The 24,497-nt window shown below is 45.3% G+C and overlaps 1 protein-coding gene across 2 annotated transcripts in view; it reads right to left on the bottom strand.

The window, feature by feature from the left end:
* Positions 1-24,497, bottom strand: part of INPP5D (inositol polyphosphate-5-phosphatase D) — a 133,700-nt gene that overhangs the window by 96,098 nt on the left and 13,105 nt on the right. For both annotated transcript variants that reach the window (XM_043964523.1, XM_043964522.1), the window contains exon 2: positions 22,984-23,047. In XM_043964523.1, coding sequence (XP_043820458.1) covers positions 22,984-23,047 — 64 coding nt within the window. The remainder of the gene's footprint in view (positions 1-22,983; positions 23,048-24,497) is intronic.

The following is a 24,497-nucleotide window of genomic DNA, read 5'->3' as shown; positions in this document are numbered from 1 at the left end:
TATATATATATATATATATATATATAGCATAACTACAAAATAAAGGGAAATGTGTATAAAGTAGTTTAATACAAGGTAGTTCAGAAGGGAAGGCACTAGCCATTGGGGGAGGGGGATAAGGACAAGTTTTGTGCAGAAGATGGCCCCTGAGTGACTTTTTAAGGAAGAGAGGCACTCTGAGGTATGAATGAAGGAGAGTGCACTCCAGGCAGAGGAGATAGCCATAGAAAAGGCATTGAGATGGGAGATAGGTTGTTCTGTGGGAGGAACAGAGAGAACACCAGTAAGGCTAGATTGAAGCATGGCAGGGAGGGACTATCCAATGAGAGAGGCAAGATATATTGGGGTCATGTTGTAAGTGGCTTTCAAAAGTAAAGAGAAGCTTATATTTTATCCACATGTGATAAAAATCCACTGGAGTTAGTTGAGTAGAAGTCACATGGACAAATCAGTGTAGAGGGATGGATTGGAGTTGGGAGAGACTCAGGACAGGAAGGCTGGCTCTTTAAGCAGCAAGTGCCATAATCATGGTGAGAGTGAATGAAGCTTGAACTCTCCACTCATTAGTAAAGAGAAATGGTTGGATGAGAGAGAGATTTTAAGGTAGAAACAACATTTGACAGCAGATTGGATATGAGCAAGTATGAGGAGCTAAGGATAATGATGAGGTTTGGAACCCAGAACACTGGAAATATGGTGGTGCCCTGCACACAAATAGGGACATCTGGCAGAAGGAAGGGTCTCGGGGAAAGAGAATGAATTCAGTTGTGAACATCTTGAGTTTGAGATGTCTCTGAGACAGCCATTTTGAAATGTCCAATAGGCAATCGGTGATTTGGGAAGAATGGGGGCTGGATAAACAGATCTGGGAATGGGGGGAGGGCCATCTGCTTAGAGAAGAAAGTTCAACCCATCATTTTACGTAAGAATACAGCTCATATTTCAAGTCTTGACAATTTACTAAGTGCTTTTCTCACAATTCCTTGCTGTATAGAGTGCAAGGATGCCCATTTTACTGATGTGGAAACAGAGACTTAGTGAATCTAAGTGATTTGCTTACACAGTTAGTAAGGGTCCAACCTGAGTCTAAGCCCTTTATATTTATCACATTTTGAACTGATTTGACTTTGAAGACTTGAAAGTAACAGAATCACCGACTCTCAGAGCTGGGAGGGAACTCAAAGGCCAGGCTGTCTGAGTTAGACCTGGACAAGCATCCAAGGGCTCATTCCAGACTCTTCTTGAAGACCTCTGGGGCAGAGGAATCCACCCCTCCCTCCATGCCCTCCCAGCATCCCACTGCACTTTGGAAAAGTGGTTAGGAAACTTCCTGACATCAAGCAGCTAGATCTGCCTCTGCCTATTCCACCCTTGGGTTCTAGTTGTGCCCTCTGGAAGCAAGCAGTCCCAAACTCTCCATTCCTTTTAATTCACCCTGACTCATTTGCCTAGCTCAAATTCCACTACCTGCAGGAAGCCTGGAGCCTTCCCCTTAAGGTTAACTCCCATCTACCACCTGTACCTTGTACACATATAGCCATTCACATGTTGTTTTGTTACTTTCCAGTAGAATGGAAGCTTCTTTAAGGCAAAGACAGCTGGCCTTTCTTTGTACTCCTAGTGCTCAGTACAGTTCCTGGCACAGAATAACCACTTAATAAATGCTTTCGAAATTACTAACTAGAATTGACTTTGCTTTACTTAGTAGTATTTTATTTTCCCCCAGTGACATGACACTTTTCAACATTCATTTTAATAAGATTTTGAGTTCCAAATTTTTCTCCCTCCTCAAGACCGCAAGCCATCTGATATAGGTGATACATATACAATCTTTTAACTCGAATTTGTTGAGCTCCTCAAGCACATGAGATAGCAAGATGATGTACAAAATGACACAGTCCCTGCCTCTACTGGAGTGGACAGAGGTGGGGAGTAGGGTGAAAGAGAAGCATCACATGCCCAGACAAGCAAGTGCACAAAATATATGGAGTAAATGCAAGGAATGCGAGTGGGAGGGGAGGTCTTGTAATTCTCCCTCCAGATATCTGAATACAGCTCTTGTCCCTTCTCACTCTTCTCCAAGCGCTCTCGTTCTTGCTCTCTCTCTCTCTCTCTCTCTCTCTCTCTCTCTCTCTCCTTCCCCTCTCTCTCTTCTTCCCTCACCTTCTTCTTACCCCCAAATGTCCTTCTGCTATGCCTAGAATTGAATGTCATGATACTACCAACCCAGGGTTCTCACCTACCTCTTTAGAGATATGGTGCTTATACTGTCCCTTACCCTATAGTTGTATAGGGTCTGCCATACTGTCTCCCTTTTCTTGGGGAGCAGGGAAGTTTTGGCACAAAAGGAGGTTGAGAGCAAGGTGCAGCAAGTGAAAACCAGGAACTTATTGGACAAATGAGTCAAGAAAATGTAAATGCCCAAAGGTAGAAAACGGGAAAAAATCAGGAATTTACAAAAAGGGCCAAAAGTATGAGGCCAAGTCTTTCTCTACAAAGAAAAGACAAAGTAGGCAGAAATATAACTAGGGTGGGACAATTAGGGCTACTTCCTAGGGTGCCTGCATTTAGAAGTGTGCTGATAACATGCTTAGTTCTTCAACAGTATGGAAAAGCACAAAATAAGATGCATGGGATGGCTAAGGAAGCCAAATCACGTTGAAACACAGTTACCCAAAAAACAAGGTCACAGGAACCCAGGTTAAGAACCTCTGGGCTGGATGGCCTCTAGTTCCTTTCAACCAAGTTCTAAGTTCCTATGATCTTAGAGGTTATGGAGGTGTCAGACATCTGCATCTGTCAAGAACATTTGCATATAGGGAGTTCCCTACACCTACATAAAATCACGAGTCTGGAAAACAAACCAGCAAAAACCAGGTTACAAAGCTTTGTAAGAAGGGGGCCAGTCTTCTCCTTAAGAAGGCTAAGAACTGGGAAGGCCCCATTGGTAGCCCAGACCCCCCTTTTAATCTTCCCCATCTGTGACTGGGAATTCTGCCCCACAGGGCTTTGGATGCTGCAGATAAAAGGAGTATCTGTGACAGAGGTGGGCAGCCTGCAAGGTGTGATGGGTGACTGAATAGGTTGGGCTGGCTCAGTACAGTCTTTAACCAGAGGCATCTGGGCTGAAGCTTCAAAGCACTGAGGTCATTCTGACCTCTTCCCTCTGCCTCTGTTCTGGCATCTCTGCATGGTTCCCAGGCAGCATCTGCTGAGCCCTCAGGGATGATGGGAAGAGGTCATTGAAGTGAAGGGGTACAGATCCCGTACTGAAGCCAGAAGCTGCTGGCTGGGGGTCCAATCCCATGCCTGCCCAGCTGCACTGGATCACTCTGGCCAAGGTTCACACTCCAGATGTCAAAGCATTTTTGTGGCAACTAGCCAGAAGTGCCCAGGCACTTCTAGCCCAGCAAAGTCAGAAGAGGCTGCCTTCCAACTCCCTCACGTACACCATTACAGCTGACATTCAACCAGCCTGTCCTTCCAGCCTGGTACAGCTTTGAAAATGACTAAAATCTATTTCTAAAAGTTTCATTGATCTTGTTTTTATTATTTTATTTATTTTCATCTCCTCCCTCAGTCAGCAGGCCATCCTTTCTAACAAAGAAGAAAAAAGAAGAGAGGGGGAAAAGTCCAACAAAATGAATTTCTAATTAACATAATTATTAACCAATACGTTAATTAGGGATATGCAATGTTCTCCACCTGCTTTTCACAACACCAAACACCATCACACATATTCTGATTCCCACAGGAGCCTGTAGGACTATGTTTTAGGTATTATCTTAATTCAACAGATCAGGAAACTGAGTCCCAGAGAGCTGACATGACTAAGTCAGAGTCATATAACTCTAGGCAGGTTTTAAAATCAGTGAGGCTGAAAATTCATAAGCTCCTTGGCAAGGGGACACTCCTAGCCCATCCACCCCTTCAGAAGAACCTGTGTCCTTCTTCTGAACAATGAGGGCAGAGGGGAAAGGACGTTGGGTTTGGAGTTAAGTTCAAATCTGAGCTCAGGCACATCAATCATGGTCTAAGGTTCCTCATATGTAAAACGAGGGGCTCCCACACTCACAGACCTCTAGGGTCCCTTGCTGCTAGCCAGCTGTAGGAATCTTTGGTTCTCTGCCACAGTAGAAGAAGATCTGGCCCCTGTGATTATCTGAGAATAATGATATGAATCTACTTGAGGATGTGGGTCCTGCTGAAGTTTGCTAGTGCTTCTCAAGGGTTAACAATGTTAAGAAGCAAGTTAAAAAAAATTTGGCCCAGTCTGTGCCTAATAATCAGAGTCTGACAGACAGGCAAATACAAACACAGGAAAAGGGGGAGAGGAAGAAGCATTTATACCAACCAAGTGAAGTTTCCAAATATCCATTCCCCTCCCCCAGAACTGGTGAGAAGTAGAAACTCTGGGTTCAGAGGCAGGGGAGCCCTGGGTTTGAGTCCTAGCCCTGAGCCATATTAGCTATGACTCTGAGCAGTGGTTTCTTCATTTGGAAAATGGGGTTGATCATCATAGAGACCTCCACTGGAATACTGGGGGGAAGATAAGATAATGTGGGGGGATACTTCATCGTTCTTAAAGGTGTGTAGAAATAGTAATTTTTGATAATTCAGTTGACATTAGGCTCAGGATACTTAGCACACGACAAAAGTCCAAAGCTTACAGATTGCTGGGGATGGGATTACTGGGTGAAGTAATATTCTTTAACAAGAAGAATTTTTATAGCTAGCATTTACATAGCACTTTAATGTGTCATCCTCACAACAACCCTGGGAGGGAAGCACTATTATTATTCCCATTTTTCAGATGAGGACACCAAGACACACAGAGGTTAAGTCACTTTCCCAAGATCGCACAATTAGTCATTGTCGAAGGTTGGATTTGAACTCAGGTCTTCATGACTCCAGACCTATGGTTCCATCCACTGTACCACTTAGATACTTCATAAAGTAATAAGCAATGTGGCCAAATAATCAAGTATGAACCACCTACTGTATGCCCATACCCCGACTAAAATGCAGACTAAGGTTTCAAGCTTGGCTGTGTCTGGCCAGCTTCCTCCAAAGCTCAGTTTGAAGGTCACCCCTCGCAGGAGCCCTGCTCTGGACCCCTCCCTCACCTGCCTCTAGTTGTTGAGACTTTCCCCCAGCCCAAGAGATGTCTTTGTATCTGCTCCATGTACATAGCCAGAGTTACATACTGTCTGTGTATGTGTGTGCCTAATAGCAATATATGAATCACATACACATATACACAGATCATTTAAAAATGACTTTCACTCCTAATGGGCTGGTGCTGAGGCAGTTGCCCCTCTGGAAGTGTCCCACACCTTGCACCCTGAGGACAGCCCAGCTATAAGGTTCTGGAGATGTTTACAAAGCAGCCTGCCTTAATGGGTGAAGCTGTAGCCTAAACATTTAGAGGCTAAGAGCGTTCTGTTTTCAACCATAGCCCTGCTTCATGGACTAGCCCCAAATCAGGGACCTGAATCCTCTGCATCTCTGAGGCTTTAGATAGATCACCTAACATGGCTCCTTCACTTTCTAGATAAAGAGCCTGAGGTCCAGAGGGGCAAGTGACTTACCTGAAGCTACATCCATAGTTTGTTAGGGGCAGGACCCAGACTTCAGCCTGCTTTAGTATTCCCAGGAAAGCTCTTTCTAACCTGTACCACAGGTCCTGGAGCAGAAAGACCTGGGTTCAAATTTGCCATGTCCTACTCATGACTGACAAAGGAAATTTCCTTGATCATGTGACCATTCTCTCAAACTCAAGTGTCTCTCCCTTGAATCCGAGTCTCTCCCATGTCCTCTGCTCTCTTTACCCTATTTAGGTTTCTGACACTCAAAGTTGGAAGGGAGTCTGAGAATCATGGTTCATTTTACAGATGGGGAAATTGATTCACTGATGCTCAATGATAAAAAGAAACTCACCCCCCTACCCGGGAAGTAAACTTCACAAGGTGGGGAGGGGGGCGGTTAAACCCAGGTTCCCAGACTATAAAGCCATCCTTTCTTTCCTCTGGACCTCACTGCCTCTCAAAGCAAGATCCTCATTTTAGATTTGAGGGGAATAAGGCCTAGAAAGGGAAGTGACTTTCTCAAGGTAACAAGTAACAGTAACAAGTGACAAGAGTCAGGATTCAAACCCAGAATCCTCAGCTTCCATTTTTAATGTTCCTCCCACTGCACTACACTGCCCTGGAAGACAGCTACTATAAAACCAAAAATAAGTCCCCATGGAAACATGCCCTGCAGTGAGCACTAGACAAGCCCACCCCCATCCCTCCCTCTGCTGAGTCCTGCCCTAGAGCAGCCTGCTAGCTACTGCCTGGAATCACTGCCAGGATCTTCAAGCTAAAGCCTAAAGGCTCCCATTCCTCTGGCTTCATCCCACCTCTGCTAAATGCCTTCCTCACAACCACCCACAACCTTGGTGTTACAGATATCATCATCATGCCCATTTGGCTGATTTGGCAAACTGAGGATCACAGAAATGAAGACATACCCAAGGTCTCTCACTCATTCTTCAATGAAGACCTCTGCCCCAGAGGTCTTCCCCCCTACTATGTGCAAGGGAGCTGTAGCTTGGAGCTGGCCTCAAAGCTAGGAAGATTTGAGTTCAAATCCTGCCTGGGATACATCCTGTCTGAGTGACCCTAGGCAAGTCACTGACCTTCCAACACTCCAAGGCTATAAATTGCACAAAAAATGCCAATCTGCATTGGTAGAGAGACTTTCCTCATTTAAGAGTCCCCTATACCAATGAAGTCACAGTTTGAATCCCTCATTCCCACATGCCAGCTACTGTGGTAGACCCTGGTGATAGAAAGACATAAATGAAACTGTCCCTGGGAGCTTCCATTCTACTGGAGGAAATGGCATACACACAGATAAGCATATATATCAAGTATTTAGCGGGGCCGGTATCGGGGCTGGGCCTGTGATGTCATTGGCCCCATGGCAGTCAGCACCTGTTTGCCTTAAAAAGTTGTACTAAGAGGCTCAGCAACTCAGCCAAGGTCATACACCCTGTCTATATCAGGGGCTAGACTTGAACCCAGGTCTTCTGACTCCAAGACGAATTTCCTCTCCACTATACAAAGCTGCCTCACATTTGGAATATGTATCCATCCGTCTAAACAAAGTATGAATTCATTTGGGGGAGGGAGGGCACTAAGTGGGGACATCAGGAAATGGCACCTGCACTGAGTGCTGAAGAGAGACAAACAGTGCAGGAGGGGGAGTAAAGGAGAGTTGTCTGGACTTGGGGAAGACTAGGCAGAGCATGGAGATGAAATGTCACAGCTGAGAAACAGCATGTTGGCCACTAGGCCTGAATGGAAAGGATGTAAGGGGGAGTTCTTGTGAAATCACTCAGGAAAGAGAGCTTGGCGCCAGATTGGGAGAAGTTTCAAATGCCAAGCAGAGAAGCTGGTATTTTATCCTAAAGACAACAGGGAAGCAGAGATGCTTTCTAAGCAGGAGGTGAGGTGGTCACAACCACTAAGAGCCCAGGGCAGAATCCAAGCCTGGGTCTTTCCTGCCTCCAGGTCCAGGGTTCCATCCACCAGACTACCCAGTCAGTGAGACAGCTGGTCAAAGTCCAAGAGGGTTAATGAGATGTTTAAACAGTCACGTTTCTGTGAGGAACAAGGCTTATTTCTCTTCAAGACAGCAAAGACCCAGAGTGAAACAGGAAGTGATGGTGGCCCCTCCAGCGCATGGGGAAGAGCTGAGTCTCCTCCAAACCCAGTAACCACCAAGGAGAGGCCAAGAACAAGATGTCCTCACTGGAAAGATGGCGCCCGATGGGAAGCGCCCCTCTTCCAGCAACAGGAAAGAGGTTACAGATAAGTAGATGTTGGTAGGGGGAGGGGAGAGTAGCCTCGTTGGGAAGAAAGTCATCTACTTTTGAGGAACTGAAATTTGGGGAAGCTGATCTCAGGTGGACCCTGTGCTGTTACCAACTTCCATTCATTCCCCCAGGGCTCTAAGGCTTAGAAAGGGCTGCAGAGGATCAGAAGGTCTCCCCCAAGCTTCCTCCACCAGGGCTAGACTGAGCCTGTGTTCTCCCCTGGCCACCTGGGAAATCACTGTGTACTTACCCTGGCTTTCCTTTGTTTATACTTTGCAATTGCCTCATCTACATTTTATATACACTTTGTGTTTACTTTGCTCCCTATTTTGTGTTTACTTTGTAATCCATTTTATATACTTTGTAATCCATATTATATACTTTGTATTTATTTTGTTTATACTTTGTAATCCAGTTTACACACACTCGTGTTTCCCTTGTACACACCTCTGCATTTTGTATGCACTTTATGTTTGTTTTATCTTGGGTTTATTCCAGATTCTCCCCTTTAGCAATCACCTTTGTATATTGCTCCTGGTTCTCTCAGCCACGACTGTTCTCTCTATCCCCCCAAATTAGTTTGCATTTACTCCTGGTTCCCACCCCCTCTTCCCTGAAATCATGCATCTGCTTCTTATAGTCTATGTCTATAAGGCAACGTGGGAGACTAGATAGAGCACCTGCCTTGGAGTCTGGAAAACTCAGGGCTGAGTTCTGTCTCTGACATACCCATTGACTTGTCCCTGGCCTGGGCAGGAGTAGTCTCTCTCAGTCCCGGCAAACTAAGATAGTAAGTAACAGAGAAACTACTTATTTGCATGGGGAGAGAAAGTTTTCTTAGGGGAAAATTTCTATATAAACAAAATCTCAGATCTGGGGGTGGGGGGGGGGTGACACACTGAACTACTTTGTATTTATTTGAACTAGTTTACAGGATCTTAAGGAAGCTTAAAGGACCTTAAAGGTCATTTAGAGTTTACAAATGAGAACAATGAGGGCCAGAGAGGTACAATGCTTTGTCTTAGGTAGTCAGTGACAGAGCAAGGACTTGGACCCAGATCCTTAGAGTACAAAACTAGTATTCTTTCTACTGTGTACCAGTTTGTGCATGGATATGCTGCTTCTCCTAGTAGATGATAAGTTCCTTGAGGGTTGGCTCTGTTTCATTTTGGCTTTGCATCCCCATAGCCTGGTACAATGCCTGACATTATTAAATAAATGTTGAATTGAATAGTGAATTTTTGCCCTTTCTACAGATGAGAAAACTGAGGCACAAACAGGCTAAGACACTTGCCTAAAATCACCCAGCCAGAGAATATTAGAGGGATGGGGGGGGGGATTTGAATTCAAGTTTCTACTAATTTCACCAAGCTCGCTCTCCGCTGCAGAAAGGATATGAAATAATTATAAATATTAAATGCTTACTGTATGCCAAGCCCCATGCTAAGTACTGGTGGTTAAGAATGGACACCAACATTGGGTAAGATCATTATGTACCTTTGAGAAACTTGGGGGTCTGAGGGCTCTTGCAGAATACAGGGAGGAACACAACAGAGGATTTGGGGGTCTGTCAGACTCAACCTCACTAGTCTTTGAGCAAGTCCACAGAACACTAGACTTGGGGGGCAGGAGATCTAGGTTTCATTCTCACTTCTGTTCCTTACTAGCTCTGAGCATCTGGGCAACCCTCTTCACCTCTTTGAACCTCTGTCTCATCTTTGAAATGTCGATGACAACGCCTTCAGTGGCCCTCGTGGAGTCGTGTTTTTTCAGTACTTTCCGTTACATAAATGTCAGCTGTCATCACCACCCCGTAACCTCATGCTGGGCTTCAGAGGCCAAAAGTAGTTTCCTGTGTATGGTTTTTAGCTCCAACAAATATCCTCTTAATGCTTGTTGCCTGGGGATTGGGGAAGGGGATACAGTGTATTTTTCTGAAATATCTTTTCATTCTCAAAAGAAGGAAGCTGTCTCAGAACAGTTCTAAGAAAACTCTTGTAGAACTTAAAGCCTCAGAGAGGTAAGCTTAGTATAATGGAGAAAAGGCTAGCTAGCCTTGGAATCCCAAGGACCTGGGTTCAAGCCCGACACATACCAGTGATGCAATCCTAGGCAAGTCACTCAAACTCTTTCTGCCCCAGATAGGGGGCTACTCTGGACCCAGATGGCTCCAGAGTAGAGAGTGAGGTTGACTTGGAAAGTGGCTTTGCACAGCCCTTAAATCCAATTCGCTCGCTGCAAGTCATGATATCACCTCCCTGATGTCATGGTCCTCTGAGAACAAAGGACAAACAACAGTCCTGGGTAATGCTCTATGGTGACTCTCCAAGAGGAGTCAGTGTGGGAAGAGAGAAGAGATCCCACTCTGGAGTCAGAACCTGGATCCAAATCCTGTCTCCTTAGATGACCTTATGCCAATCCTTTAATCCCTTGGGTTTTTCTTCCTTCGTCTATAAAAGGAGAAGCTGGGAGGATATTGCCCCCCAAGGTTTCTTCCCAACTGTTTCTCTACACAGTCTTATGATCTTTGAAGTTTAAGAGGATTTCTGTCCGTTTCTGTATTGATGTGGGGGTGGGGGTGGGTTGAGGAGAGTTTCTATGCTATTAAAACCCCAGCACCATAGAAATGGGAACTTTTCCCTCTCTCTCTCTCTCTCTCTCTCTGTCTCTCTGTCTCTCTATGTATATATGCACGCACATATGTATATATACACACATATGTACACATGTAGACATATGTGTGTGCACGCATGCCTGTGTGTATATAGACACATATATGTATACATGTATACACACACACATATATATATATCTTAGCCGGTATCTTAGGTGAGTCCAGTGTAGATCACTCCCCATCTCAAAGCTTCAGGGGCTCCCTATTACCTTTACCAAAAAACAAAACACAACAAAAACCCCAACACAACCCACTGAACTTCTCTCTGTTTGGTCTTGGAAGCAGCTCACAGTCTGACTCCAGGTCAGTTTCACGTTGTTCGGGTTCTCCACCCTGTGTTCAGCCAGAGTAGCTGACTCATTTCCTAAACTCAGCCCTCTATCTCCCACCTCAGTGTCTTTGCACAGGCATCCCCCCCCCCCCCCCCCCGCCCCAGCCTCCATGTCTGGAATGGATTTCCTCCTCTCCTTTGTCTTTTAGAATCCCTAGCTTCCCTCTAAGATTGGCCCAGATGCTGCCTTGCACAGGGAAGGTCTGCTAACTCCCCAAACTGTTGTTCTCTCCCTCCTCAAATGATTAGCTTTCAGGTAGATGTTTACATATTTACAAGGTGAACCCTCCTAGTAGAATGTAAGCTTCTGGAGAGCAGGAATTGGTTTTTTTTTTTTTTGGTATGAGCCTTTTGTCTGCCTCATAGCAAGTGCAGTGCCTTGGATATGGCACAAGTTTAATAACTGCATTGGATTATATTGGCTGGCAATGTCACCCAGCCTCTATGGAACTATATGGAAGACCTTGCAAACAGTTACATGCTAGTAAGAATAAGGATTATTTTGAAACACTCATACATGTGCCCAGCTACACAACTGCATGACCTTCTTTTGGGTCTGTCTCCCGGGGTTGGAATTCAGCCCATCAACCTTCCAGAAGAAGGCCAGCACCTGTACAGGCTGCGCCTTGCACACTCCAGCCTCCATGCAGCTGAGAGAATGTTAGAAATAACTTTTTTTCCTGCCAGAAGGAAGTGTGGGCCCAAGACTCTCCAGAGTGACTCAGCCCCAGTCAGCAAAGGCTCACCACTGGAACCAGGGCCTGTCTCTACCAAGCCAGGCTCCCTGCAAAGCCTTCCGTCTGCCCTCCCCACCTAGAGGAGGAAATACTCCATTGTCTGTCTGCCCATGGGACAGCACCCTGGCTGCCTTGTCCTGGGCTCCTGTGGACTTCTAGAGAAAATAGGGGAAATGCCTGGTTCCTCTTTCAGACTTGATAAAAAAAATTAGGGTAAGAGATCAGAACTAATAGGTAGTCTCCCACCCTGGGAAAGGAGGCACACAAGATGCTCATATGACAAGACAGAAACCTACCAGGTTTTTAATCTAGATATTCTAGGGTAGATTTAGGCGGGGGGAGAGTGTGGGGCTCGGGGTTGGGTTTCAGGATCAAGGAGTTTGAAATCTAGGTCCTGGGTCAGTTACTGAGAATTTCTTTTCTGTCTTTTGCCAGAGGAAAGACTCTGCCTTTGCTGATTATAGCTTCTGGCCTCCCCTGCACCACCACCACCACCACCACCACCACCACCACTACTAAGGTTGTTCTTACTGGTGCTTAGAGAGCTCTAGGACTGTGTCCGTGCTGAATCTGAGTCCTTTTAGGGCCAAATGAGTTGCTTACACTTTCAGCCTCTGTTCTTTTTTGTTTTTGTTTTGGGGGATAGGGCAATGAGGATTAAGTGACTTGCCCAGGGTTGCACAGCTAGTTAAGTATCAAGTGTCTGAGGTTGGATTTGAACTCAGGTCTTCCTGAATCCAGGGTCAATGCTTTATCCACTGTGCCACCTAGCTGCCCCCCAGCCCCTGCTATTTTCAACCAAAATCTCCCATAGGTGACTTCATTTATGCTTTCCAAATGCAGAATCAAGAATTGTATGGATTATGTGAGTTCCCCCACCAGGAGTTTGACAAATATAGGGACCATTTTAACATAATTTAATTAAGCTAGCCTTTATGAAGTGCTTCCTTTGTGTCAGGGACTGTGCTAGGTACCAGGAAGACAAAAGCAGTGAATCTGTCCCTGCCCTCAAAGAGCTTGCCTTCTAGAGGGAAACAAAACAGGCTCAGATAAGTATAATGAAAGGTTGGGAACGTCAGGATGAAGAACAAACTCCAAAATGTTCTAGGAAATTCTGAGGAAGGAGGGAGCACTGCCAGAAAAAGGGGAGAAGAGGGAAGAGATCAGGGAGGCTCCCTAGAGAAAGGAGCCCTGGAACAGAGCTTCAGAATTCCTCAGCAGAGCGCCATCCACAATCTCCCAGTCCTTGCTGGTGCTGGTTAGACAGTGATTTCCACCTGCATGACAAAGTCCCCAGTAAGCAGCACAACGACCTTCCTTACCATCTATTATTAGCCCATCTTTTGCAAGAGAAAGAGCGAAGCAAACTAGAGGAAAAAGATCCACCTCTAATGGTTGCTCAGTCATCTTAGTGGACTCCAGCTCTAACATGACTGGCTGTTTGGCCCTGGACAATTTGCTTAACCCCTCCATGGCACCCCAGGCAATTAGCTTAGACTCTAAGCATCTGAGATGCACTGGTGCTGCAGTGTCCCACACTCAATGAATCAGAGGTCTGGCTCCTCCCCAACCAAAATGGTACATATGATATCTGGGACTCTTCCATAAACCAACAATCATTTATTAAGCACAGACTATATCGGGTTCTGTACCTGGTGCCAGAGATATAAAGGCAAAAGCAAGACAATCTCTGTCTTCAAGGAACTGTAGTCTACTGTTAGGTTGGCTGCATGGAGTACACACTTAATGAATGATGGGTGGTTTGGGACATATCTTGTATCTACTTCTCTGGGTTCGTGCTGTTTTGCCCTGTCTTTGTAGCCTAGTGCTTAGCACAGTGCCTGGCACAGAGAGGCCACTTGATAAATGAGTGATGCTTGATTGACTCAGGAGCTAAAAGCCAAAGGGATAGTAGAGAAACTCAAGTGCTCCAGGGCTTCAGAGGCTACAGTCTCCATGGAAGAGAGGGAAGTCCAATCCCATCCTTTCTTCAAGGTATCCTATGTGAAGAAGACAGGGGAGGGCACTGGGGGAAAAGGAATGATACCCCCAGAGATTCACAGATAGGTGGAAGGAACCTTGACACTTATCTAGGCCAACCACCTTTTTGTAGAAGAGAACATGGTGGCCTAGAAAGGAGGATGGGAGGATGAAGAGGCTTGCCCAGCAGCACACAGCTAGCTACATGGCAGAACTCAACCCTAAACTTGGGTCTTTCCCCCACTGAACTATGCTGTCTTCTTATTGGGTATATATTCTGTTTTTGTACCATTCACTGGATGATGAGATCAAAGCTGTAGAGTTGAAAGGAACCACAATGACCATCTACTAGCCCAACTCCATTTTACAGAAGAAGAAACTGAGGCCCAGGGAGGGGAAGTGATTTGTCCACAGTCACAGAGGTGACAAATTGAAAAACTAGGATTCAAACTCTGGTTCCCTGACTCCAGACACAGTGACCATTCCACTGATAACACCATCTGCCTTACATAGAAATCACAGTCCTTTCAGCCTTAAGAGACCATCACCCTGAGTTTCTCAGCTGCTTCAATGTTCTCTCTCTGTGGCTGGCCTCATGAATATCTCCAGAATTGGGCTGGTCCTCAGCTAACTCGAGCCACTGCCTGACTCCCACTCAAAGTCCTCCAATCTTGGTGGGACTAGTAAGCTGCTGATCTCCACGACAGACACCCCAGGTCACCTTTCTATCTCAACGAGGGATGGCAGCAGAATGGAAATGGAAGGAAAGCAGCAGAGGGTCATAGATTGAGACCATAGAGACCATAGAGCACAGTGCCCTCATTTTACAGAGAAGGAAACTAAGGCCAAGGGAAATGAAGCAACTCACCCAAGGTCATATGGGTAGTCAGAAGGAGTGTCCCCATGGGGCAAGTAGGTGGCACAGTGCATAGAGAACTGGCCCAGGGTTCAGGAGGACATGAGTTCAAATCTGGCCTCAGACACTTGACACTTACTAGCTGTGTGACCCTGGGCAAGTCACTTAACCCTCATTGCCCTGCAAACAAAACAAAACAAAAACAAAGAGTGTTCCCGACTTCAAATCTAGTGCTCATCCCCCTGCACCATACTACCTATGGTTTTCAACAAAGTGTGGAGACTTCAGAGAATAATGCATGCTTTTCAAGTATGAATTTATTGTTTAGGTATCTTGTATGTACCCATTTATAGACATCTTGTCTCCCTCATCTAAATATAAGTTCCTTGAGGTCAGGAACTCTTTTTACCCTTTTCTTTGTTTTCCCCAATGTTTAACATTGTGCTTGGTATACAGTGAGTGCTTAATAAAAGCTTGTTGACAATGCCTAGTACATTGTAAGTGCTTAATAGATGTTGATTGGTTATTGGATGATTTCTAAGTCCGAAGAGGTCATCAAATCCAAATGCCTCATTTTAGAGGAGGAAACAGGCTCCGGGAGGTTACATGATTTGCCTAAGGTCACACAGGTGGTGAAGGACCAAAACTGGAGTTTTTAATCCAGGTCATTGGACCATAGGATTATAGACCCAAGCCTGGAAGAGACCGTAGATGTCATCAGGTCTAACTAACCCTAAGTCTCGTTTCACAGAGGAGGAAACTGAGGCGCAGAGAGATTCTATCAAATCATCTATTTGGAGCTGGAAGGGACCATGGCAGGTCACCTCACTCTACCTGTTCCTTCTTCAAGTGAGGAAACGAACCCATACAGGAGAGGGGCTTTGACCAAGATCAGAGCTGGGATGGGAACTGAGTGTTCTTGTTCCAAATCCAGGGCCCTTTCTAGGCCACCGTGCTGGAAAATGGGGTGTGTGTGAGCTGTACATGCTGGGGGGGGTGGGGAGTGTGTGAGAGGGGGGCGGGAAGAGAAAGATGTTGTGTCAGGAACAGCTGGGGGGTCTTTGGATACAACAGATGATGAATGAGTGTCGAAGACAAGAATAAGGTGAGGAGGGCGATGGTTCTAATGGGCACAGCAGACAGAAGCTGCAGAACTTGTGATTTCATCCTATGCTTTGTTCCCATTGATTCTTCCCCGCTCGGCCCGAGAGAAAGTGAGCCCCAGGGGCAAAGGGTCTACAACCTCCTTAAAGCCAGAGCTCCCCCTGAGCTTGGAGGTAGACAGCTCCCATGGAGGCTGCTCAGGGGCAAGAGCACAAAGCCGCTTGTCATTGTCATCTTACCCAGAACACGTGTTTCAAAGAGAAAAGGAGCAAGGTGGGGGAGGGGGGAGAGCAGTTCAGCAATATGTAATTAAATATAAAAATATCATTCCCAGGCTCACAATAATTGGGACACGGAGACAGTTTTATGTTAATAAGAACATTTAAAGGAGGAGAGGTGTTTCCCCACCCACCCAAATAGGGCTCTTCCCCAGAGTTTCCATATTAAGAAGCTTAATTGAGGCACTTAGCCTCTCTGGGTCTCAGTTTCCCCTTTTGTAAAGTGAGGGCCTTTTAGCTCTTATGATACCATAATCTTCTGATCCTATGAAGCCGCCCATGAAGCTTCAAGTCATGGAACAATAATCAAAACTGCCGGTGATACAAAGGATAACAGAGAGACCTGGTGGGCAGAAGTACCAAAGATGGCTTAAGTATATGATCTGGGTTCAAATCCTATCTGCTACTAATTTACTACCTTCATGACCTTGGACAAGGCATTTAAATAAGGTATAGAGCTGGAAGGTCATTAGAAGCCATCTAATCCAATTATTTCACTTTCCTCATCCATAAAACTAGCTGCTTGGAGTAGAGAACCACCAAGGTCCCTTTCAACTTTAGTATTATTACCAGCTTGAGGCCTCCTCCCTGGGGCTTAGTCTCTCCAGAGCAATGCATACAACCTCCTATTGCTTTAATTAGTCTTCATGTGACTTTTCTTTTTTGGGCAAGAACACAGGTAGGTTTTTCAGATATTGAAGTGAAAATGACTTATTTTCATGTGTCTGGAAGAGTATTTTTGGCTAATAAGTAGCCCCCCCCCTTTCTGTTCTTCATCCAGCCAGCTAATTTGAATAAGTCATGCTTTAAGCCTGCAACAGCCTCCATTTTTGATGCTTTGGGGAGCCTTTTCTGGATTGGTGGTTCTAGGAGGTGTTATGAAATACTCCCCCCACTCCCTGCCCCCAAAGGCTAAGTCTCCTATTTGCTGCCTCTTGTCAAAGGCTGCTATTGGCTCCTTCCTGTTCCTTCTGGGAAGGCTAGTATAAAGAGATTAAATCAAAAGTATCTGCTGGCAAAAGTTTTTTAAAATTGTGAATTGAGGGGATTGACTAGTTGACCTTTGAGGACCCTTTGGCATGGGCAAAGGTTTATCATGGGTAACATATCGTGGGTAACATGGGGAGGAATGAATAGATGGATGGCATTTGGCATTTGTGAAAGAGAGCAGTAGGAGATCAAATTGGAGAGGTAGACAGGGTCAGATTGTGACTTGATCTTGTAGGCAACAGGAGCTGTGTGAGAATGGCAAGCGACATTTCAAGCAGTGTTTTAGGAAGATTTGTTAGTATCAGGTTGACAATAGGTTGAAGAGAAGAGAGAATGGAGGAAAAGGCAACAATTAGGAAGACGTTGCAATGTTTTTGTTTGTTTGGGGGGGGGGTTTGCAAGGCAATTGGGGTTAAGTGACTTGCCCAGGGTCACATAGCTAGTAGGGACATTGAAATATTTGTAAAACGAGGTCAGACTGAGCCTCATGCCTCCAGCTTTTAGTGACCCTTCTCCCCAAAGCACATCTCATTTATTTTGAACATATTCTGTCTATAGTTAGATAAGCACGTGTTGTCTCCCCAAATAGGATGAAGGCTTCTTGAGGGCAAGGGCTATTTTGCTTGTGTCTTTGTATCTCTGCTTTGCCATAGAGCAAGCACTTAATTAACATATTTGTTCATTGATTTGACATTTATCTTTGGGTCCCCAGGACCTAGGACAGTGCTTGGCACATAATAGGTAGATGTCCAATAAATGTTTGTTGATCCATGGGCTTCACATTTGTGTTTGGGTCCCAAGCCCCTGGGCACAGTGCTAGTCCTCCCTCCTGAGCACCTACTAGAGTAGAATGTTGTATACATTGTCAGATGTGGTAACAGCATAAGAAGTTTTTCTTTGCCAACTACCTCATGGATGCTTCAGAAATACTTGATTAATTGAAATAAGACCTTTAAGGTCCCTTCAAGTTCTGAATCGATTATCCTAGAATCTCCTGCAAACAGATGAGCACATTGGCCATTTCTTAACTTTATTTTTGTTTTGTTTTGGTTTTTTGTGGGGCAATGGGGGTTAAGTGACTTGCCTAAGGTCACACAGCTAGCAAATGTCAAGTGTCTGAGGCCGGATTTGAACTCAGGTACTCCTGAATCCAGGGCCGGTGCTTTATCCACTGAGCCACCTAGTTGCCCCACATTGGCCATTTCTGACAACGTATTCTACAACTGTCATCTACTACTTCTCAGTGGAGGGGAGAGAGGGAAAGACCCAGGAAGATAGGAGAGGAAAACAGGAGACATGGGAGAGCCACAGAAGTGGGTGCAGGTGGGAGGTAATATCTGGGATGAAGGAGCTGCCAGGGAGAAGAGAAGGGAGAGATGGGGCATGAGGAGCCATGGAAAAAGCAGAACATGCTGACTGATTGAGCAGAGGGTTGTTAGGGAGAAGAAGAAGGCCAAGATGGTGCCAAGGTTTTTGAGTGACTGAGAGAACCATGGTGCCACAAATAGAAATAAGGAAGCTTTCTGTGCCCAGGAAGACAGCAGTGTCCTTGTCAGCCTAATGCGACTGAGGTGACCATGGATGCCCACATGGAAATCTTCAGTGGGCCACTGGAGATGCAGGATTAAACCTCAAAAGAGGCCGGGGCTAGAGATGTGAACGTGAGAGTCAACCAAGGAAAGCACATAGTTAAGGCCATGATGGTGGGTGAGCTCGATAGGGCAGGGAGCACAGAGCGGAGAGAAGACCTTGGGGAATCTCTCCCCACCCACCCACCCACCCACCATTGAGGGAATCAGAGGAGGAAGAGAAGTGAGGATCTTAGTCTTGGAGCTGGACTCCTTTGGAACTCCTTTCATCAAACCCCTTCATTTTACATATGAGGAAACTGAGGCCCAGAGAGGGATGTGACTTGTCCAAGGTCACAAAGATAGTAAATAGCAAGGCTGGGCTATCCAAGTCAGGCCATTTGGTTTCTCATCCTACAAGTGAAATTTTGAACCCAAGTTCAAGGCTTTCTATTTACCCTGATCCAACTTCATCTTATTGGATTCGGCCCTTCAGTCTGGCCTAGGCAGAGGTCCCAGCCCCATCACTAGTTCTCTTGGCCTCAGATTCTTCACTCCTAATACAAGGCAGTGGGACTGGGTGATCTCTAGGTCCTGTCCAGCTGGATGATTCTGTGACCTTGACCACAGAACAAGACTGTCTAAGTCATGAAGAAGAGCAAGTCTGGGAGAATCAGAGAAGGACAGCCACCTCCAGGCTCCATTCTGAGGAACACTCGGCAAAGAAGCCAGGGAAGCACCTGGCTTCACAAGGAAAGGAGCCCCTTGGGAAAATCCTGCTTCACCAAGCCCAGGAATGCTCATGACACTCCTGAAGTCTTCGAACAAGCACAAAAGAAGAGAATGGTTGGGGCAGCTAGGTGGTGCAGTGGATAGAGCACCGGCCCTGGAGTCAGGAGTACCTGAGTTCAAATCTAGCCTCAGACGCTTAACACTTATTAGCTGTGTGACCCTGGGCAAGTCACTTAATCCCAATTGCCTCACTAAAAAAAAAAAAGAAAAGAGAATAGTCACATCAGGAAAGCCGCTCGCGGTGCCTGTGTGACCTTGGGCATCTCACGGAACCTCGGTGTGGCCTCAGTTTCCTCATCTCTAAAAGACAAGAACTGGGTGATCTCTGTGGGGGACCAACACTAGATGGAGGAATCTGTGACCACGTGATTATACAGCAGACAGTGCTTTACACACATCAGGTACTTAATATGGACTTGCCAAATGATTGAGCAAAAGCACCGGTGCATTGGGGCAAGGGAAACTGGGTGGGATCCAGTCTTCAGTTTCTCATCAGCCTTAATTATCCTTTTGGAGACAATGTCAAAGTGGAACCTCTAGAGCGGGTCTGCCTTTGGCACAGAGAAAAGGCCTTGGTAGGGAGCACTTGATCCACTAGGTCCCACTACTCTTCCAGTGATATCTCACTTCTCCAGTCCTTAGTTTCCTTATCTGTAATATGGGAGTGGGGTGGAATTAGATGACTTCTGTGCCCACTGACAAAGGTGGCATAGCCCCTGCCCTCAAGCTTCTATCCTACTGGAAGAAGGCAGGTACAAAGGCTTCTATTTTGAGGAAGGAGAGAACCCTTCTTAGGAAGTTTCCTTAACAGAGTGGGGGTAGGGAGTCAGGGGCTAAAATGGATGATTTCCATATCTTAAAGGCAACTGCAGCTGGAATGATGCAATCCAGGCATGTATACAATTGGAATAACTTTGTGCCCACTGTGACTGACGCCATTCATACCATCCCTGGATCTTCTTTTCCAGTGCCCTAGCATGTGATGAATCCCCCCAGCTCTTGGAAATATGGCTAACATGTGACTACATTTTGAGGTGAGAGAGGGGAGACATAGGGTAGACTACGCTTCATAGACTGTAAGCTCCTGGAGGGCAAGGACTGTCTCTTGCCTCTTTTTGTATCCCTAGTGCTTGGCACAGTGTGTGACACACAGTAGGTGCCTAATAAATGCTCATTGAATTGAATTTTATTGAAAAGTTTAGTTTCAACAGAGGAGAGGATCATTTATGTTAACCTCTGAGACATCTTGAACACATCCATCATCAACAAACCATATACGTCCCAGCTGGGAATCAGGTCCTGGTTGTTTTTCCAATTCCAGCCAAGTCTAGTCGAGAGAATTTCTATGATAGCTACTAGATGGTTTTTATTTTAGTTTCTTGCAACAAAATTAGCCTTTTAGTAATTCACTTAATATCCTTTCACTTTTTTGAAGATAAGAGCATCCACAGCATCTGAGAATTGTTATAGGTAAGGGTTGACAAGAATCAGGGAATTGTCAGATCTGAGAAGTGGAAGTAACGTGAAGACCACCCAATCCTATTTCCTATCCAGTATAAGAAAATCTTCTGAGATCTCCACTGAAGCTTAGATATGCTCTACTTGAACAGTTTTGAGATTGGGGAACTCACTATTTGATAAGAGAGACTTGTCTGGCCTCTGCACCACCCTTGTCTTTGTAGAGTTCAGCCACACAGAGAGCTCGAAGCCATTTCCTGAAATTTCTTCCCTTGGCTCATAGCTCTTCCCCGCTTTGGGGCATGTGTAAAAAGAATTATTAATGGTGGATTTCTAGAGGAGACCCAACTTTCTTCCCCTCAGCCCAGAAACTTCAGCTCCTGGCCAGGATGAGCCCAAGAGAACAAAGGAGATGGAGATTGATTCTTTTCTTTAGAAACATATCTAGATGCTGGAATTTGCCCCTTTTTATATTCTCTAGACCATCCTCAAGTCATGCCAATCAATGGAACTGAATGATGCTATAACCAATGGACTTAGATCAACATATAATGACCCATCTATCTAGAGAGGATTAAACCCTTGGCCACACCAGGGTCAGCCTCTTTGCTCTTTCTTTTTGCCCTCTCTTGCCTCTCTCTCTCTCTCTCTCTCTCTCTCTCTCTCTCTCTCTCTCTCTCGGTACTGGCTCTTAGGATTATTTAGATATGAAAGTCTGAGACTATGAAAAGTTAGGGAGACACACAGTCAATTCTTTACTGGTATATATGATATTAAGAAAGAATAAATGCTTACTGCCCAAACAGGTGACGCAGCCACTAATATAGAAATAGCACCGATTTTAGAAAACACAGTTTCCTGCCCTCTTCTACTTGACTGTCCTTTAGGGGCTTATTGCCACTAGACCACATTTCTCCCGACCCTCACCCCAATCCTGAACTTTGACAGGCCAGTCCTTTCTACCTCCCTCCCATGATCTTCATACACCATAACTTCAGTGTCTTCTCCCTCCACCCTGGTCACTCTCCTCCAACCACACTCTAAGTTATAGGATTTTGAGCTGAAAGGAACCTTAGAGATGGGCTGGTCCAACCTCCTCATTTAGGAGATGAGGAAATTGGGCCCCAGGTCATACTGGGAGCAAGCAGTGGAGCTCTGGTTCAAACTCAGATCCTCTGACTTCCAAGCTAGTGGTTTTGTTCCCCTTCCCCACCCCCACTACAACCCCTGGGCCCTGTCTTTGCCCTTTCCAAAATGTAACACCCAGAATTGAATACAGATGTGGTCTGTTACAAAGCCTCTTGGTGGTTCAGTGGATAGACCACTGGGCATGGAGTCAGGAAAACCTGAGTTCAAATCTAGCCTCAGACACTTATTAGCTGTGTGACCTAGGACAAGTTACTTAATCCTGTTTGCCTCAGTTTCCTCACCTGTAAAATGAGTTGGAGGAGGAAATGGCAAATCATTCCAGTATCTTAGCCAAGGAAACCACAAATGGAGTCATGAAGAAAGAGTTGGATCCAACTGAACATCAATAACTATAACATCAAAGTAGAGTTTAGAGGAACAACCACCATTTTCATTCTGGCTGCTATACTTCTATTAAACCTGGCTACCATGGTAACCATCCTGGTTACTATGTCACAAGGTTGATGCATATGGAGCTTGTGGTCAAGAAAAAACTGCAGCACTTAAAAACATACAGACTCTTGTCTAGCCACATCTCCTATTATGGACTTGTGTCACTGATTTATTTCGAGTCACCAAGAGTCTGGACAAACACCAACCAGAGGACTTTCCATTGGCAACTTCTAAAGTCAACAGTAACATCTCTTTCCAGAACTGGCCTCTCCCAAACTGAGTCATTGCTTCATTGCCTCTTGGCATCTCCACAAAGGCTCTCTTGGCTTTTTCAGACTCTCACTCCTTTCCTTCATCTACAAAACAATTGGCTCAAGGAAGTTTCTCCTCCAAGGACACTGACAATGTAGCACTGTCATCACAACTGGCTAGGGGGAAGAAGAGAAAGAGGAGCCCAGGAGTTCCATTTTCCTTTGACCTTGGGCCATCTTCCTCCCATCTCTCCACATTTGCTCAGCCACACCTCCAGAAGAATCACCCACAGCAAAATTCTCAACATCCTTTGCAGAAATTGTATTTAAAAGTCTACTAAGTAGGTGCCATGCCATCTGGCCCAAAGCTCTTTCAAGAGAACATTATAGCTACAGGGGATGGCATCTCACAGTCATGCTGAAGGAGAAGGCTTCTGGGGATACGTTGCCTCCTTGCATTTTTCTCTCTCACCTTCTATGTCTCCCAATCATAAAGAAACATCAGGAATATAATCTTACCTGGACAGTGAATTTCTCTTCTTCATTGGACAGAATCCTGTAGGTATAGACACAATTCCGAAACCTGCAACAAATAAGACGCATCATTAGAACTTGGCTGGGGCAATCTATTTCTTATAGAAAAGGTTCGGTGTTTTGTAACTTAAAGATGATTATAACATCTCAGATACCAGGGACCAGGCTGAGACAGGAATTTTGGCATGATGTTTCAAAACACATCCACTTGGAAGTCTGGGAGGAAGAGAAGGGAAGAAGCATTTCTATAGCACTTGCTTCATGTCAGGCACTGTGGGGAGTGCCTGGGAACCCTGGGAGAAGGAGCCTTGATTGTGCAGAAAGGAACCCAAAGAGTCATTTGTGCCGGTCACTGCTAATCTACCCTCCACAGAGCTGCCAAAGTGACTTTCCCAATGAGTAGGTATGATGAGATCACTCTCCTACTCAAAATAAAACATCCAGGAAGAAACACAAACTCCTGCTCCGAATTAAAGCCTTTCCAGCCTTACTGGACAATACTCCCTTTCACCCACACTCCATGCTCCAGTCAAACCAGCCTTCTTCCTGTCCCTCCTCCATCTCCCTGCCTCAGCCCCAGCTGTCCTCCATGCCAGGGAGCTTCTTGCCTCCTCCCCTCGACCTCCTTCAGCATCACCTTCTACATGAGAGTTTTCTCAATTCTCCAAGCTGCTAATGGCCTCCTATGCTTGAACACATCTATAATCGGCTATGTTTAATATGCATATACATAAATACATATATACATACACATCTATGCATATACATACATACATACATATGTGACCTCTCCACAAACAGAATGCATATTCCTTCAGGACAGGAATGTTTCACCACTGTCATCTCCTCAGTGCCTAGCACGGTGCTTTGAACATAACATATTGTTTAGTCATTTCAGTTATGTCTGACTCTCCATGACCCCATTTGGGGTCAAAGATACCACAGTGGTTTTCCATTTCTTTCTCTGGATCATTTTATAGATGAAGAAACTGAGGTAAACAGGGTGAAGTGACTTGCCCAGGGTCATACAGCTAGTAAGTGTCTGAGGCTTGATTTGAACTTAGGTCCTCCTGACTCCAGGACTAGCACTCTATCCATTGCACCACCTAGCTGCCCAGAACACAGAATATAGTAAGCAGTCAATAAAAACTAGTGGGATGACTGATTATCCTGGCTTTATTTTTTTGATAGCCCCAGACAAAGTCAGGACCCTCTGTTACTTGCTTCTGCAAGGACCCATACACCCCTCACCAAGTACTGCTTCTGTTGTCTTACATAACACGCAGGTGATATGTGAAGGATTGTAATAATAATTTGATCATAGCTTCTGCTGATGGTGCACTTATTTCTTAAAAAAAAACAAACAGCACTTTCTGCTACTTAAAAAAAGACACAAGACCAAAATGAAAACAAAATCAGTTTAGATGGTTTTGGATAATTGTGATCTTAAAAAAAAATTACCTTAGAAGCCATGGGGAGGTAGAACAAAATGTATTTTA

The sequence above is a fragment of the Dromiciops gliroides genome, chromosome 4 (genome assembly GCF_019393635.1).
Source record: "Dromiciops gliroides isolate mDroGli1 chromosome 4, mDroGli1.pri, whole genome shotgun sequence".
Classification (NCBI taxonomy): domain Eukaryota; kingdom Metazoa; phylum Chordata; class Mammalia; order Microbiotheria; family Microbiotheriidae; genus Dromiciops; species Dromiciops gliroides.
This window is presented reverse-complemented; position numbering and strand designations above follow the sequence as displayed.